At 40.8% G+C, this 14448-nt stretch overlaps 2 protein-coding genes across 7 annotated transcripts; one reads left to right on the forward strand and one right to left on the reverse strand.

Annotated features, from left to right (window-relative positions):
• Nucleotides 1-2265: 2265 nt before the first annotated feature.
• LOC108951260 (hexokinase-1-like) lies at nucleotides 2266-10161 on the forward strand. Of its 6 annotated transcripts, none has more exons than XM_065082106.1 (6): nucleotides 2266-2776; nucleotides 4106-4184; nucleotides 4347-4502; nucleotides 4663-4766; nucleotides 4842-4969; nucleotides 5712-10161. In XM_065082106.1, exons 1-4 carry the CDS (start codon nucleotides 2700-2702, stop codon nucleotides 4678-4680), a joined length of 330 nt encoding a protein of 109 aa, XP_064938178.1. In that variant the 5' UTR covers nucleotides 2266-2699; the 3' UTR covers nucleotides 4681-4766; nucleotides 4842-4969; nucleotides 5712-10161. The 6 variants fall into 6 exon arrangements, with proteins under 6 accessions (XP_064938178.1, XP_064938177.1, XP_064938179.1 ...); XM_065082105.1 differs by having other exon boundaries at nucleotides 4663-4761; XM_065082107.1 differs by having other exon boundaries at nucleotides 4663-4690.
• LOC135592571 (receptor-like protein kinase HSL1) lies at nucleotides 5846-9493 on the reverse strand. Its single transcript, XM_065082101.1, has 2 exons — nucleotides 6886-9493; nucleotides 5846-6802 (listed from the first exon to the last, which is right to left on the reverse strand). Exons 1-2 carry the CDS (start codon nucleotides 9491-9493, stop codon nucleotides 6366-6368), a joined length of 3045 nt encoding a protein of 1014 aa, XP_064938173.1. The 3' UTR covers nucleotides 5846-6365.
• Nucleotides 10162-14448: the final 4287 nt, after the last annotated feature.

The raw sequence follows: 14448 nt of genomic DNA on the forward strand, positions 1-14448 counted from the left end.
TGACATATAATATTTGTTGATCATATTTGACTTTAGTTATATTTAGTGATAAAAATGGGCAATATTTGACATCAGCCTATATATCATATCTTTTATATCAAATCTTCAACATATATGACTTTTTTATCATTGGAAACCGTTAAAATCATAATAATATCGATCTAAACTCAACTAAGACACCTCAAAAGTAATAGTGGATCCCTCTATCTAATATTTCGAAATACTACAAAGAGCATATTAACATATACGAATGTTATAAATATCTATTATATGATAAAAAATATTTATATAAGAATATAAAGATGATATCGCCTAAAAGAAATGAATAAAATGTGTCATCAATTTCTACCATTAGGTTTATAGAGAAAATATCTCAAATGATCGATATAACAATAACTATTAATTATGTATTGTGAAGAGGATCGTAAAAAAGAGAATGATGTAAAAAAGAGAATGATCGTAAAAAAGTGAAGGGGGAACGAGTGATTCATGCTTCTTAGACTTCACACATGAAAAAAGAATAATAAGTTGCATGTAACTTAATAATGATTAATATAAATCTTTAAGTTATGATATATATTACCTATAGTAACAACTTCATCTGTCTTATTTCCCTGAAGCTGAGGAGATCTATGTAATGGCGTTATTTTATTTATATACAAAAGTAAATATTAGGAATAGAAGACATTATATCTGAAGTTTAGGGGATAAAAACCAAAGAGAAATTCAAGCATAGATATATCATAATACATATTAGAAAGTTCAATACACTTACATTCTAATCAAGTAATATACATAACTTAATAACTTAAAAAAATCAAGTTTATTTGATAAAGATAACTTAATTAGTATCACTTTTTCTATTTTTTTTCTTGATTTAAGTGATTAAGCACATGCTTAAACTTTATCTCGTCAATATAAAGTTTGGAGGATCACAATTTGAGTGTAATACAAGTATAACCCGAGTGTAACATAGGTATAAATAAAAAAATTATCTATAAAACTATCCAAAATTTTAAAAAATTATTATAACATCATCTTAGTTTTTCTGAGTTTTTAAATACATATGCCTTCAATTTTGAGGATCATGAGCTTCTCAATCTAGTGGTAACTACAGGTTATGAAAAACATCAATCTTCACAAAGAAGAAATCACGTAACGTGCAGCTCTCTCTAGTTTCAGACAACTTGATCTATATGTGTAAACAAACCATCATGATGATGCAAATCTTTTTCTTCAATTAGATCATCCATATGAAAAGAATCACATCGGTGACAGACAGTAAATATGATGATAAATTAAGTAGGGTTGACCAAAACCATCTGACTCCAACCAAGTTCAATGTGGTCTGATGATTTTGATTATTTTTGTATAAGCCAAGAAATAAATTGAAATAAAACTAGATTCAAGTGACATTAACACGATAATAGCATATTACACCGACACAATCAATTATGTTTTAAGCAAATTTCTCTACCACAATTTTTTTTTGGAGACTGATCGGTGCATCTTTTATTTCATTATATATATATATATATATATATATATATATATATATATATGCTTAGATGGATGCCACTATTGTTCGATTGGCACTTCCCGTGGAAGCAAACTGAGTTCAAGGGATACGGCTAAGTAAAGGGACGAGCTATTGAGTTTGAATTTGAAGGAGAAGAATAAGTCCACTTGTTTTTATACAGAGATATCGGGCGAGCAATCAAAGAACAAGTTATCGTTCTAACTACAGAGCAATGGATAGGTCAATGATGTGATTTCATCATCTACGAAGACACTATTGTTTGTATACTTAATGAGGTTGTGCTCGATGCTATCAATAAAGTTGTAGAGAATGTCATTGTCGTTGACGGTCAGAGAGGAAAGGAACACAGGAGTTCATCATTGTTATCGGAGAGAAACACAAGAAAGGAATGGAGCATTGGCTATCATCGCTTAGACTAAGGTTACACTCGTTTAATATAATCCTTGTATATCCTCTTTCGACTTTTGATTCAAACATGGCCAATTCGCTTTAAAGAATTTAACCCGAACTAATTTCATCTAAACTAAGATCAGATTGAATCAGTTCTTAGATCAATCATTTTTAAGTTTCAATAAAAAGGATCGATCGAATTTAAAATAATATTTTTGAGATTTTAAATAAAAAGAACGCCCCGATAAAAAGTAAATATATGGAGGTATACATAAAACCTTATTACGAAGGGTTTGTTTTTTTTATAAATTACCCAATATTTATATTTATTTATTTTGCTCTCTGCTTCGTTTTCTTTTTTTCTCTCTCTCCGCCGAATCCATCCCCCGTTTCGCCCAATCCCACATTTTAGCGGTCTGGCCTTCGAGATTTCTTTCATTTCGCCTTCGCCATTCAAACAAAGGGGAAGGCAGCTACGGATCCCGACTTCTTTCGTGATCCTGATCGTTTTCGTCCTCCGAAGGAAGGATCTTGGAAGACGGAGCCCGGGAGCCTAGTTCTTGGATCGATTAGGAGGTCGAGAGGGGCTCGTCTGATCGGCTCGGAACCGTAGCTCCGAGGACATGGCCAAGGCGGCGATGGCGGTGCCCCTCGTGCGGCACCGGACGCGGAGCTCGGGCTGCCGCGGTGATCAACGAACTCAAGGAGCGACGCGCCGCGCCAGCCCAACGCGAAGCCGCGGCAGGTGGCGGACGTGACGACGGAGGAGATGCACGCGGGGCTCGCTTCCCAGGGCGGGAGCAAGCTTAAGATTCTGATCAGCTACGTCGACAACCTCCCCCCTGGGTACGAGCCATCTTTCCCGTTACCAGAAAAGGAACCGCCCATTTTTCTACCGATTCATGAAACTTAGCTTTGTTATTTGGCATTTGCAAACCTTGTATGGTTCCTCTTTACCTGACTTTGTGGTTCTAAATTAGTTTCTCAAGTGAAGTTATTGAACTTTTATAAACTTGATAGTTTCTGGAGAGTGGAAGAACACAGGATTCACTCTATGGAAATCGCTCGCTGGGGTTGCCTTATAATAGTAGTCATCTCCTAGTCTCTGGCTCTGGACTCCTTGGTGCCTTATCAAACATGGTTTTCTAGGTGTGCATTCAAGATTAGATCAGTATAAGTTTAATCAATTCTCTGCCATGACATTCATTCTTTTCGGTGAGGCCGTATAACCATTGGCATAGGACTTTTGTTTAACTGAAATTGCCTTTAGGGCACCTCATGCATTTCCGTCAGCGAATAGTTCGTTTTACACAAATTCACTTCAACTTCATTTTAGTTAGTTATTATGCACAAAACATATTCTGTCCATATGCGTATAGCACATGCAAGCAGTTGTTCATGACAAAGAAATTGCAGTATGTTAGAAGTGAATTTTCCTTTATAAAGAAATAGGCATTGCTTCAGAATAGTCATTTGGGATGTTAATATTTTTTTGGTTTATGTAATTACAGGTAAGCATATTGACATTTATTTACTAGTCTACATAATACATTCCTCGGGAATGAATGTGTATTTTTATCTTCAATTTGGATCTTTATTCTATGGTAATATCTGGACCCCTTGAACACAACTTTTACAAGGATCTTTATTCTATGGTAATATCAGGACCCCTTGAACACAACTTTTACAAGGATGAGACAGAATTGTTTTATGCTTTAGACCTTGGAGGAACCAGCTTCCATCTCTTACAAGGATCAGCAGGCTTTGAGAATGAGCAACAGAAACTTACTTCATAAAAAATTCCCATCTTCCTATGCTGACAGTTTGCATTTTTTCTGTTTGTTGATTTTAGTAACTTTTGCATGCATTACCATGTCAAGTTTCCTTGTTGATTTATTACCTAGTACACTTAGTTTTCAAGTTCAAAAGTGTCTCTTGAATTCATAATGTATCTTCTCACAATTGCTTTTGAGATATTTACATGCATTGGTAGCTTAATATCTTCATGTCTGGGCATTCTATGTTTTGATATATTTTCTTAGTGAGACAAACCAGACTATTTTGTGAAAATTATGATCATTTCTGTTGATGGTTTATTGGAACCTTATGTATTTCAACTTGTGCGGTCAGGATGGGACCTCACAGCTTGCTGACACACTGTTGTTGTTCTTGAAGGCAGGTTGGGGAAGATGTGGTCGCTGAATTGATGAGGGCCATTGAAGGACAAGGTCTCAATATGCAAGTATCAGCACTGGTAAGTTCCTTTTTGTATTCCCTTCTTCGAGTTTCAGATGAAATTACTTTTGACTGAGATTTCAATATGTACCTCTTGAGCTGTGTGGTTATTCAACTTTTTGCTATGATCTTCCTTTTCTAGACTAGAGAGAATTAACAATTGTAGTAATTCTTGATTCAGGTTAATTATACAATCGGGACATTAGCTGGGGCGAGATGTTATGATAATGATGTAGTTGCTGCTGTGATACTAGGCGCTGGTACAAATGCAGCCTATGTAGAGCTTGCCCATGCAATACCTAAGTGGCACAGTCTTCTTCCCAAATCAGGAGAGATGGTGAACAAACTTTCTTTTGCCTGACATGTAAAGTTAATCTTTTTCTCCTTTGGTTATGATAATTGAACATATAACATATAATAAAACAAGATTTCTACTATGCAGCTGTTAGGAAAGCTTGTTGACATTGTATAAGTTCTTAAATTTCATTTTTATGTAGGTTATCAACGTGGAATGAGAAACTTCAGGTCATCTCATCTTTTCTTTAACTGACTATGATCAAGCATTAGTTTTTTGAGGGTTTGAACCCTGGTGACAAGTAATGTATAAAGAACTTGACTTATTTCTATCACTAGAATTGTACAAATGCTATAAATTCAAGAAACTTTGTCATTGCAGATTTTTGGGAAGTTGATATCTGGAATGTATCTGAAAGGAATTTTAGGAGATTCCTGAGATTGGTTAACGAAGCTTGCCTTGTTTGGAGACTGTGTTCCATCGAAACTCAAAACTCTGTTTATACTAAGGTACGTATAACTGCTGCTATTAAGGAAATATTCTGTTTTATGGATAGAATCAGTTAATTGTGGAGTAATGGTATGATCCATTCTGGAGAGTTAAACTTACTGCGGTTAACTGGCTAGATATATGTGATGATCCCGTTGTGGCTGGAATTGAAAATATTTTGCTTGCATCGGATTTCCCTTCTATCTATCTTCCAGGTCGATCTGAATGTATTAGCTATGGTTGTGATGGGATATCTCAGCACAATGTGATATTAGGTTTTTATTATTATAGTTCCTTGGAGGAACCTTTATGAGCACAGATTTTAGAATCATCCTCAACATAAACTTGTATAATCTTCTTCAGATCAATTTTATTGATTGTGCATTTTAGATAATTGATCTTCCAATGGTTCCTTTCATGTAAGTTATCTTCAAGATCGTGAAGCAGATATAGGATTTTGTGTTTCTCTTTTCCAACTGAGTTGTCACAGGCCGAGCTTGAGTTTGCATTACTTCACAGATTGCTTTGTGCTTATAATTTATTCTTAGATCAACTTGTGATAACCTGAAGCTTGGTGCAGTGCATAAGATTGAATTTTTCCGATGCTGTTATATGCTTATATGCATCGTGATCTTGATTTAATCAGTGGTATTTATCTTTCTCCTCTGGTTGGCAATTGTTTTACATCGTGCAGTCTTGGTCTCTTCCAGATTTTACATATTGTGGTTGATTTTGAACAAATTTTCAACATGAGATTTGCAGGACTCCAGTCATGTCAGCCATGCACCACCATGCTTCACCTGATCTTATTGTTGTTGGGACTAAACCGAAGGAAGTCTTGAAGGCACAATCTTCTTGGTTACTGGCGTTCATATTTGGCAGCCTGTTGTCTGTAGTTGGCATAATCTTCAGAGGTATTTCTGTATCTTAAAATGATATCTATCGCATCTAGCACAGTCTAAACGAATCCAAACATTTTGTACAAGACCCTTTTCTATGTCGTGTATGCAGTTCTTAATTTGACCTATGTGATTGCATCTGATAGTAGAGTAAGCAAGCGGTGGTCAGTTCACAGAAGACGGCAGAATCTTGTGCAGAGGACGCTGTTCTGATGCTGCCCGGCTTGTCTCCTGCACCTGCATTGCATTGTGGTGATGCTCTTCTTCCTCTCCCTTTCTTTTTCCTCGTCCTGTTGTCTCTTCACTATCGACATACAAATGGAGGGGATACAATAACCTTTCGAATTCTGCGTCTGTCATGTCTCTGCAGCTGTTGCTGTGCCAGAAATCTTCTGCAACTACATCCGGTGATTTCCTTGTAGTGAAGCAAGTGGTGGCCATATTCCATTAGTTGCTCTATATTGACCGTGTCTTGGTGATCAGAGATCCTCATGACGACGAGGTAATAACCATTGCCTCAGACGTTGCATGCCAAACTGTTCTCATCGCCATCATCGGGTGATCCTTTTCGTCGACTACTCGTCTTCGAAGATAGAAGCGGTGCCACGTCGCGCTCAGCGCAGGGTTTGCAATCGTCTCCGCGCGGCCGATTGCACCTCATCAAAACCTGCAGCACGTCCTTCATGGACGGCCGCCGTGAAGGCGAAGACTCCGTGCAGCGAAGCCCCAATTTGAACACCTTGGTTATGTCGTCCATCTGCGGCGAGTCTTTTATGGCCGGGTCTACCGCGTCGCTCAGGTTTGCTCCCTCTTGGATCTGCTTCCAGGCCCACTCTGCCAGGTTACATTGCTCCCCCTCATTGTTTGCCCGTCTTCCTGTGGTCAGCTCCAGAAGAACAACCCCGAAGCTGTACACATCCACTTTCTCGTTCAGTCTCCTGGAATACCCGCACTCTGCGTACGAAAACAACATTAGCAGTCATTCGATGCTTTGAATCATGGATGGAGACCGAGTTCGAGGGGGCCTTTGTTCTTACCTGGAGCCATGTAGCCGAAGGAGCCGGCTATTACCGACACCGTGTCGAGCTGCCCGGGCTTGACCAGCATCCGTGCCAGACCGAAGTCGGCGATCTTGGCGTTGAACTCCATATCCAACAGGATATTGCTGGACTTCACGTCCCGATGTATGATCGGCGGCGAGCAATCATGGTGCAAGTAGCACAGCCCTCGGGCCGACCCGACGGCGATCTCCAGCCTGGTCGACCAATGCAGCGGCGCCGCCCGCTTCCCGTGCAGCCACCGATCCAAGCTCCCGTTCCCCATGTACTCGTACACCAGTAGCTTCGCGTCGGGGCTGGAGATGCAGCACCGCAGCTTGATGATGTTCTTGTGCCTGATGGATCCCAGGAACTTCACCTCCGACTGGAACTGCTTCTCCAGCTTGGAGTCAAGCTTCCTGCTGCTCCAGATCTTCTTGACGGCCACGGTCTCCCCGGCGCGGTTCCCTAGGTCGACCTTGTAGACGTTGCCGGACCCGCCGCTGCCGATCAGGTTCTCCTCCTTGATGCCGCGCATGATGTTGGATTCCGTGAAATCCACCGACTGGAAGGAGGTCACGTTCCACACGGCAGGATCGCTGCCGTTGCTTCTCTTCTTGTGGTCTCTGTACACGAAGACGGAGAACGCCAAGGCCATCAAGAACACGAGCCCGCCGAGGACGAAGAAGAGGATGCGGAGGCCACGGGACAGCCCGCCCGAGCTGCCCCTTCGGCAGGCGGGGACGTTGAGTTTGGAATTGGCAGCGCAAAGGCTGGGATTCGAGAGGAAGCTTTGCTCGTTCGCCGGGCTCTGCAACGCCGCCGGAATCTCGCCGGAGAGCTGGTTGGACGAGAGGTTCAGGAAGTTGAGCTTCAGGTTCGCCATCGCCGTTGGGATCGAGCCGGAGAGTTCGTTCGCCGATAGGTCGAGCGAGGTCAGCACCGGCAGCGACCCGATCGCCACCGGGATGTGTCCGGTCAGCTGGTTGTGGCTAAGATTGAGATCCACGAGCGACTTCAGCACTGACAAATCCGACGGGATCGTTCCGGTGATCATATTGCCTTCCAGAGAGAGGGACTGCAGCCGCGAGAGTCCTGTTAGGGTCGACGGGAGGTTGCCGGAGAACATGTTGTTACTCGCCAAGAACACCACCAAGTTGCCCGCCGAGGACGGGACTTGGCCGCTGAATCGATTGTTCTTGATATCTAACCGCGTCAGGTTCCAGGGAAGCTCGTCCGGGAGGCCGCCGGAGAAGGCGTTATCCCTCATGATCATGGTCGTCAAATTCACCGCCGACCAGATCCCATCGGGCACCTCGCCGGAGAAACTGTTGCTCTGTACCTGAATGTTGTCGAGCGTTGAACAGCTACCGAGGGACGGCGGTATCTTTCCGCTCATGTTGTTGTTGAAGACCACGATGGAGGTCAAGGCGCCACCATTGCAAAGGCCGTCCGGTAGCTCACCGAAGATCTTGTTGTCGTCGACCTCGATGTTCCACAAAGGACAGTGCTTGCCCAATTCCGGTGGCAAGACGCCGGTTAAGCCGTTGTTGAACAGCCGGAGATCGTACAGTAACGGCAGGAGGCCGATGCTCGCCGGTATCTCGCCAGATAACCGGTTGTAGTACATGAAGAGGACAGACAGGTTCAGGAGCTTGCCAAAGTCTTTCGGGATCGACCCATTGATCTGATTCATCGATACATCAATCCCTTCCAGGCCTAGAGCTCCGATGGTCCCATCAATCGTGATCGGCCCGGATAAGTTATTCTTGTGTAGATACAAGTAGTCCAGATTCTGGAGCGCCCAGATTCCGGCGGGGATCGTTCCAGTGAGCGAGTTCTCCGACAAGTCCAACTGCACCAACGCTTCCAGTTTCGAGAACGAAGGTGGTATCTCGCCGACAAGATTAGCACTGGTCATCCACAGGAAGACCAGCTGAGTCAAGTTACCGAACTCGGGCGGAATTCTGCTGGGAGCAAAAGGGTTGTAGGCGAGCACGAGTGTCTGGAGACGGGAGAGGTTGCCGATCTCCGCCGGGAAGCTTCCGTTGAAAAGGTTGCTGTTGAGGACTAATTGTTGGATCGCCGGGAACCGGCTGATGGCGGGAGGGACGTCGCCGGAGAAGTTGTTGGAGGAGAGATCGAGGTGCGTGAGCAGGGGCGAGAGGCGGTCGACGTCGTCGGGGATCACGCCGACGAAGCGGTTCTGAGATAGATCAAGGTACCGGAGGCTGGAGCAGTCGTATAGGGAGGTGGGGAAGGAGCCGGGGATGTTGTTGTAACTGAGGTCGAGGTAGGTCAGGTTCCTGAGGCTGCAGAGGGAATTGGGGATCGGTTGCGAGATCTTTGGGGTCGCCTGGCCGGAGAGCGTGATATTGACGACGGAGCCATCGGTGGCGCAGCCGACTCCCGTCCAGGCGCAATAGGAGGAGGTGGTTGTGTCGTTCCAAGTGGCGAGAACGGGTTGGTCTCGCCATTCCCTCTTGATCTGCAGGAGGATTCGCTTCTCGTCGTCGGATAGTGTTTGTGATGCGGCTCTGAGTGCGAAGCAGAGGGAGAGAAAGGAAAGGAGGAAGAAAGAGACTTCACGTGTGGTTCTGGCCGCCATTTTTGAGCCTCTGTGTGAGGAGGCTGGTCTGAGAGGCAGGGGCTGCGTCTCGGTGGCAAGGAAACGAAATGAGGCTTCTGCTTATGTTTATGGAGCTCAAAAAGTGTGATGGTGAAACAGATACTGCGATTGGATTCTGTCCACAGTAGAAAGGCGTTAATTGAGGTGTGCAGTATGGATTTTTGCGGAGGGAGTGTTCCCTCTGGAAACTTTGAACGGTCAGCGGTCGACGGCCCTACGCTGTTGACTTTTGAAGACGGCCCACGGAGACGTCGCCTGCGGGTCCCGCGTAAAGATGGGGAACGCCTGTGATGGCTTAAGATCTACTAACTTACGGAGAAGGGGAAGGATCATATATATATATATATATATATATATATATATATATATATATATATTGCATGGATCTCGTAAAATAGAGAATGAAGGACCGAGTAACTATTGTTGATATTTATTGTGGACGTTGTAAGAGGTCGGAAATGCTCGAGAACGACACCCTTTTGGTGGTAATGCAAGCAAGCCATCGAGTGAAACAAGCAATGTATGTCAGCACACAGCATTTCTCTGACGAGTGTAATTTATATAAGGTTTCAGACATGTGAACTAAATTTTATATGTAGCTGATATGGTCGATTTGAATCTAATTTGACTTTATCGTGTTTGGACAATTTTCACTTGAGGGAAAAATATTTGTATTTATATTTTGCTTCAATTCAACGATACAAAACGGTCTCTATCTTATATCATATTTTAGTTTATTTCTAGAGGCATCCATAAAGAGGCTCATAAGAAGTATTTGAATAAGTAATGAAAATATATCTAAAAATATTATTTTACATGGTATTGATTTTGCCATCATCATCGATTATAAAATATCAAGTGAGAAATACTCTCTCGATGTCATGCATATGTCCATTTAGTGTTTCATTATCTTCGAGATTTGAGGTGATACAATGATTTATTTTTTATATATCTAGGCTTATTGAATTTCATGTATTCGATCCTCATCGATAGAAAATTAAAAGATATGTCCAAATGAAAAAAAAAAGGAACCGTATCTAATTGTTGTAAGTGTTAGTCTAAACAACTTTATGTCATGGCCTCGGGGCCGACGTGGTTTGGTCGGAGGTCCGAATGTGGGGGATTTTACGCGGCGTCTCTCGAAATCTCTCAATGGCCGATTACGACGGTCCGGTCGGGATGTCGCGTCGGGGGGAAAGCTTTTACCGCGACGTCGGGAAGAGGCGACCCCGTTCTCGCACGTCGGGTCGGAAGCTCGGCCCGACCCCTCCGACGATCAAGTTAGTGGATGGCGAAGGAATTTTTGTTGTGAATCATATAATTTTGATTTAATAAATAAATAAATATTTTTCTTTAATTTCTAGATTGGATGGCAACAATCAACATCAAAACACAACCTTTCTCCGTGCACAAAGTCTATTCCCAAGACTCGATCATCTAGCAAACGTTATCCTGGGGCCAAATGGAATCATGTTTTTTTTTTCGGTGACGAGAGCAGAAAACACGTTTTTGGAAGATCAGCATCGAAATTCTTAGGATTACAATAGACTAAGAAAGAATACCTCAAATAATTGCTCTTCACATTAAAAAAAAAAAATGTTGATCTCTCCTCTCCATCAAACTCTTTCTAGAAACTGTAAACTTCTTCTTTTCTTTTTTAGAATTATTATTATTATTTCAAAAAAAATCATCAATCTTACTTAATAACTAAACTGCAGTATTAATTTTTTTTTTCTTCTTAATTTATTTTTTTTGTAAAATATATATTAATCAGTTTAGATCTTAATATTGAGATCGAATCTAATTTTTCTTACTTACCTTTTTATGAAAAAGACAAATTTTACTTTTGGGACTGCCTCTGCTGACTTGGTGAAACACAAAGTCCGTCTCTCCGTCTCTGCCATTCTTCTTCTGTGTGTCCCCTTCCGTAGTTTGGTGCCATGTGTTTTACGCCAATGGAAGGGGGGAACGCGAGAAGTTCTCCGCCTACTAAGTAGAAAATGAACGTTTATGAATGAGGAAGCAGACGTGAAGCAAAGGAGAGAGTCCCTTCGACGACCGCAACACGCTCTTCTGGATTGCTGACTTTGGTAGTCAGTCTGCCACATCAAAGAGATATGCACGTTTTCATAACAGCGCACCTTCTTGGAAGTCATCGTTGATCATCTAGAACTGATCTTTTGACCAGTCTATTGGTTGACTCGCTTCTGCCATCCTCATCGATTTGCTGCCCCCGAGTATCAATTCCAAACACAAGCTTTGAACACACTACCTAAGGGTAATAATTATAATAAGACTCGCGTGACATCAGTTATCCCAGATGACACCTCCCGCCTATGTTGACCTAATGAGGCACCCGGTCAAAACGGACCGGAACACCTACCAAAGCGCATTAATATCTTGCTCATGCTCGATTCCTCACGCCATGCCAACAACAATGTCAGACGCTACCAGAAGTACGATCATGCTCCCTGCGGGCAGGCACATCATGCAACGGTAATTCTCACTATAAAAACCCTCGCGCGCCGAGGAGAAAGAGGGGAGAAGCAGACACCACTTGCCTAAAGAAAAGAACCCCCCACGATCGCCCACTGACTTAATCGTCGGAGGGTCGGGTCGAGCATCCCGACCCAACCTATGTGTAGGTGCGAGGCCGAAGGTCCCCATTAAATGCGCAGGCGAGGAGCTCATACTCGGAGGGAATAACGACCTCGTCCCAATCGGAGCACCGTGATCGGCCACCTCAGTAGTTGGGAGGAACGTCCCAGGAAGATCCCCGTCATCCAGATCTGAACTAAGCCGCGTCGGTCCCAATGTCACGACTTAAGGTTGTTTACACCAACACCTATCAAGTCTCACGTCAAAGTGTATACTTGTCTATATGTCAGTCTCATGCGGCTCTATCAAGTGGGTTTCATCTATATATATATATATATATATATATATATATATATATATATATATATATATATATATATATATATATATATATATATATATATATATATATATATATATATATATCTCTCTATATATATATATATATAGCAGAATTGATATTCCGGCAATCCAATAATACGTCACCTTATGAGATCGAATTTGAAACAGTATCAACTAAGATGACTACTCATCCCTACAGTAGAATGTACCAATGTGTTATAATTATAACTTGGATTGATATACATTTCCACCATAGTCTGATCATATTAAAATTTATATAATTACGAGTTAATCATCACTTTAATTCAGCGATTACTAAGTTCATTGTAAAAGTGCCCCCAAAGTGTGTTTATAGGGATATACGAGTTAATCCCTACTTACTTATGTATTGAAGAAATTGAGTAGACCACAATATAATTTATGTACCACCAAACTTATAATAAGCTTCGGGTCTATATTTAAATTAAATATAAATCTCACATTTGAAATTTGTGAACAATATTTATCATATCATACCTTAACCTTATTATCATCAAATTATGATTGGATGGATGGTATTGAAAATACACCCTCTTAAATTTTAATCGTAGATATTCATAATCATAAATATATCATTTGGGGGGAGGAATTTATGAAGAAATAAGAATATTAAGTTTGTAAAGTTATGTCAATAGTAATATTTCTATACTATATTTTGATTGTTCGATTGGAATGTCAATTCAAGATCAATCATGGTTTTATTATACATTTATCTTATATTGATGTCGAGAAATATCGAATCCCCTTAGTTTATGATACCTCAAATCATACAAAACTGCATCGAGGGTATGCTAATAAAATTTTTTCGACGCATAAATTAGGTTTGATTATGAGGTATTAGTTAAATAATAGAGATGGAGAATCTTAAAGAGAGTTTGGGAGCACACCCAAAGGGCTTTTATAGTAAAGTTTTGAATCTTTATATTTGAAGACTATGTTAATATCAAAGTTATTATGTATCTTTCCTAATATTGAGTGGGATCACATTACAGCAAAATAAGAGATCATGTAATGACCATACATGTGATTAAAATGTTCGAGAAATGAGTTAGGTGATGTTGAGATGACAATAATATGGTGTTGAATTGTCGATCGGATGGTGTCAGAATGTCATCAGCACTATGTCACATAGAAATAGAGAAAAACATGAAAATTAAGAAAACATTCTAACGGAAATAAAAAAAGAGAGAGACGTGCACAGATAAGTAGTTGATGCGATTTCTAATAGTGATGTTGAATGACAAACAAAACATACGATTAATCGATGATCAAATATATAACAAAAACTGTTCTTATTATTTCGTTTTTACGAGATTTACTTTCAAAATGAATCGGATAATAATATTATTAAGAAGTAGACTTTTTGTTTTCTTTGGTGAGAAACATGCTTATGTTTGGAAGACTCCCAAATTTCAACTAAACTCTTGAAGCCTCGATTATAATTTTTTTAGACAGTTATATATATATTTTAAAAATTATCATATCAATGATATTTAAATTTGAGATCACTAATCACTTATACTAATACATTAATCAATTCTGATATCTCAATAGATATGGACTATGCTTATTTGAGAGGGCACTAATCAATTCGGATATTTTAATAAAAAGAGATACTATTGTGTGTACTAAGATAATCTATTTTCATAAAATATAAAATACATTTATCAGTTGAATAATTATAAATTTTGAATCTGAGTTGCTGTTTCGAGGAAGAATTATTTTAAAACGAATAGGATAATGCTGCTTACGTTTGTGTTTCTTCTCCGCCTTCTAATGCCAATTATTTTTGTGTCGTCCGAATCCAAAATGTCAAAACGCCTGCTTAGCTCATTCATTCTATGTGGGCTGTTGAGAAGCAACAGCCCATATTCCCGTGGGCTCTGCGCAATCGGAGCCTTCGGTTCAAACGAGTCCTTACACAAGAAGACCACCTAGTCAATAGCTGCACGAGG

The sequence above is a fragment of the Musa acuminata genome, chromosome BXJ1-9 (assembly GCF_036884655.1).
Source record: "Musa acuminata AAA Group cultivar baxijiao chromosome BXJ1-9, Cavendish_Baxijiao_AAA, whole genome shotgun sequence".
Lineage (NCBI taxonomy): Eukaryota > Viridiplantae > Streptophyta > Magnoliopsida > Zingiberales > Musaceae > Musa > Musa acuminata.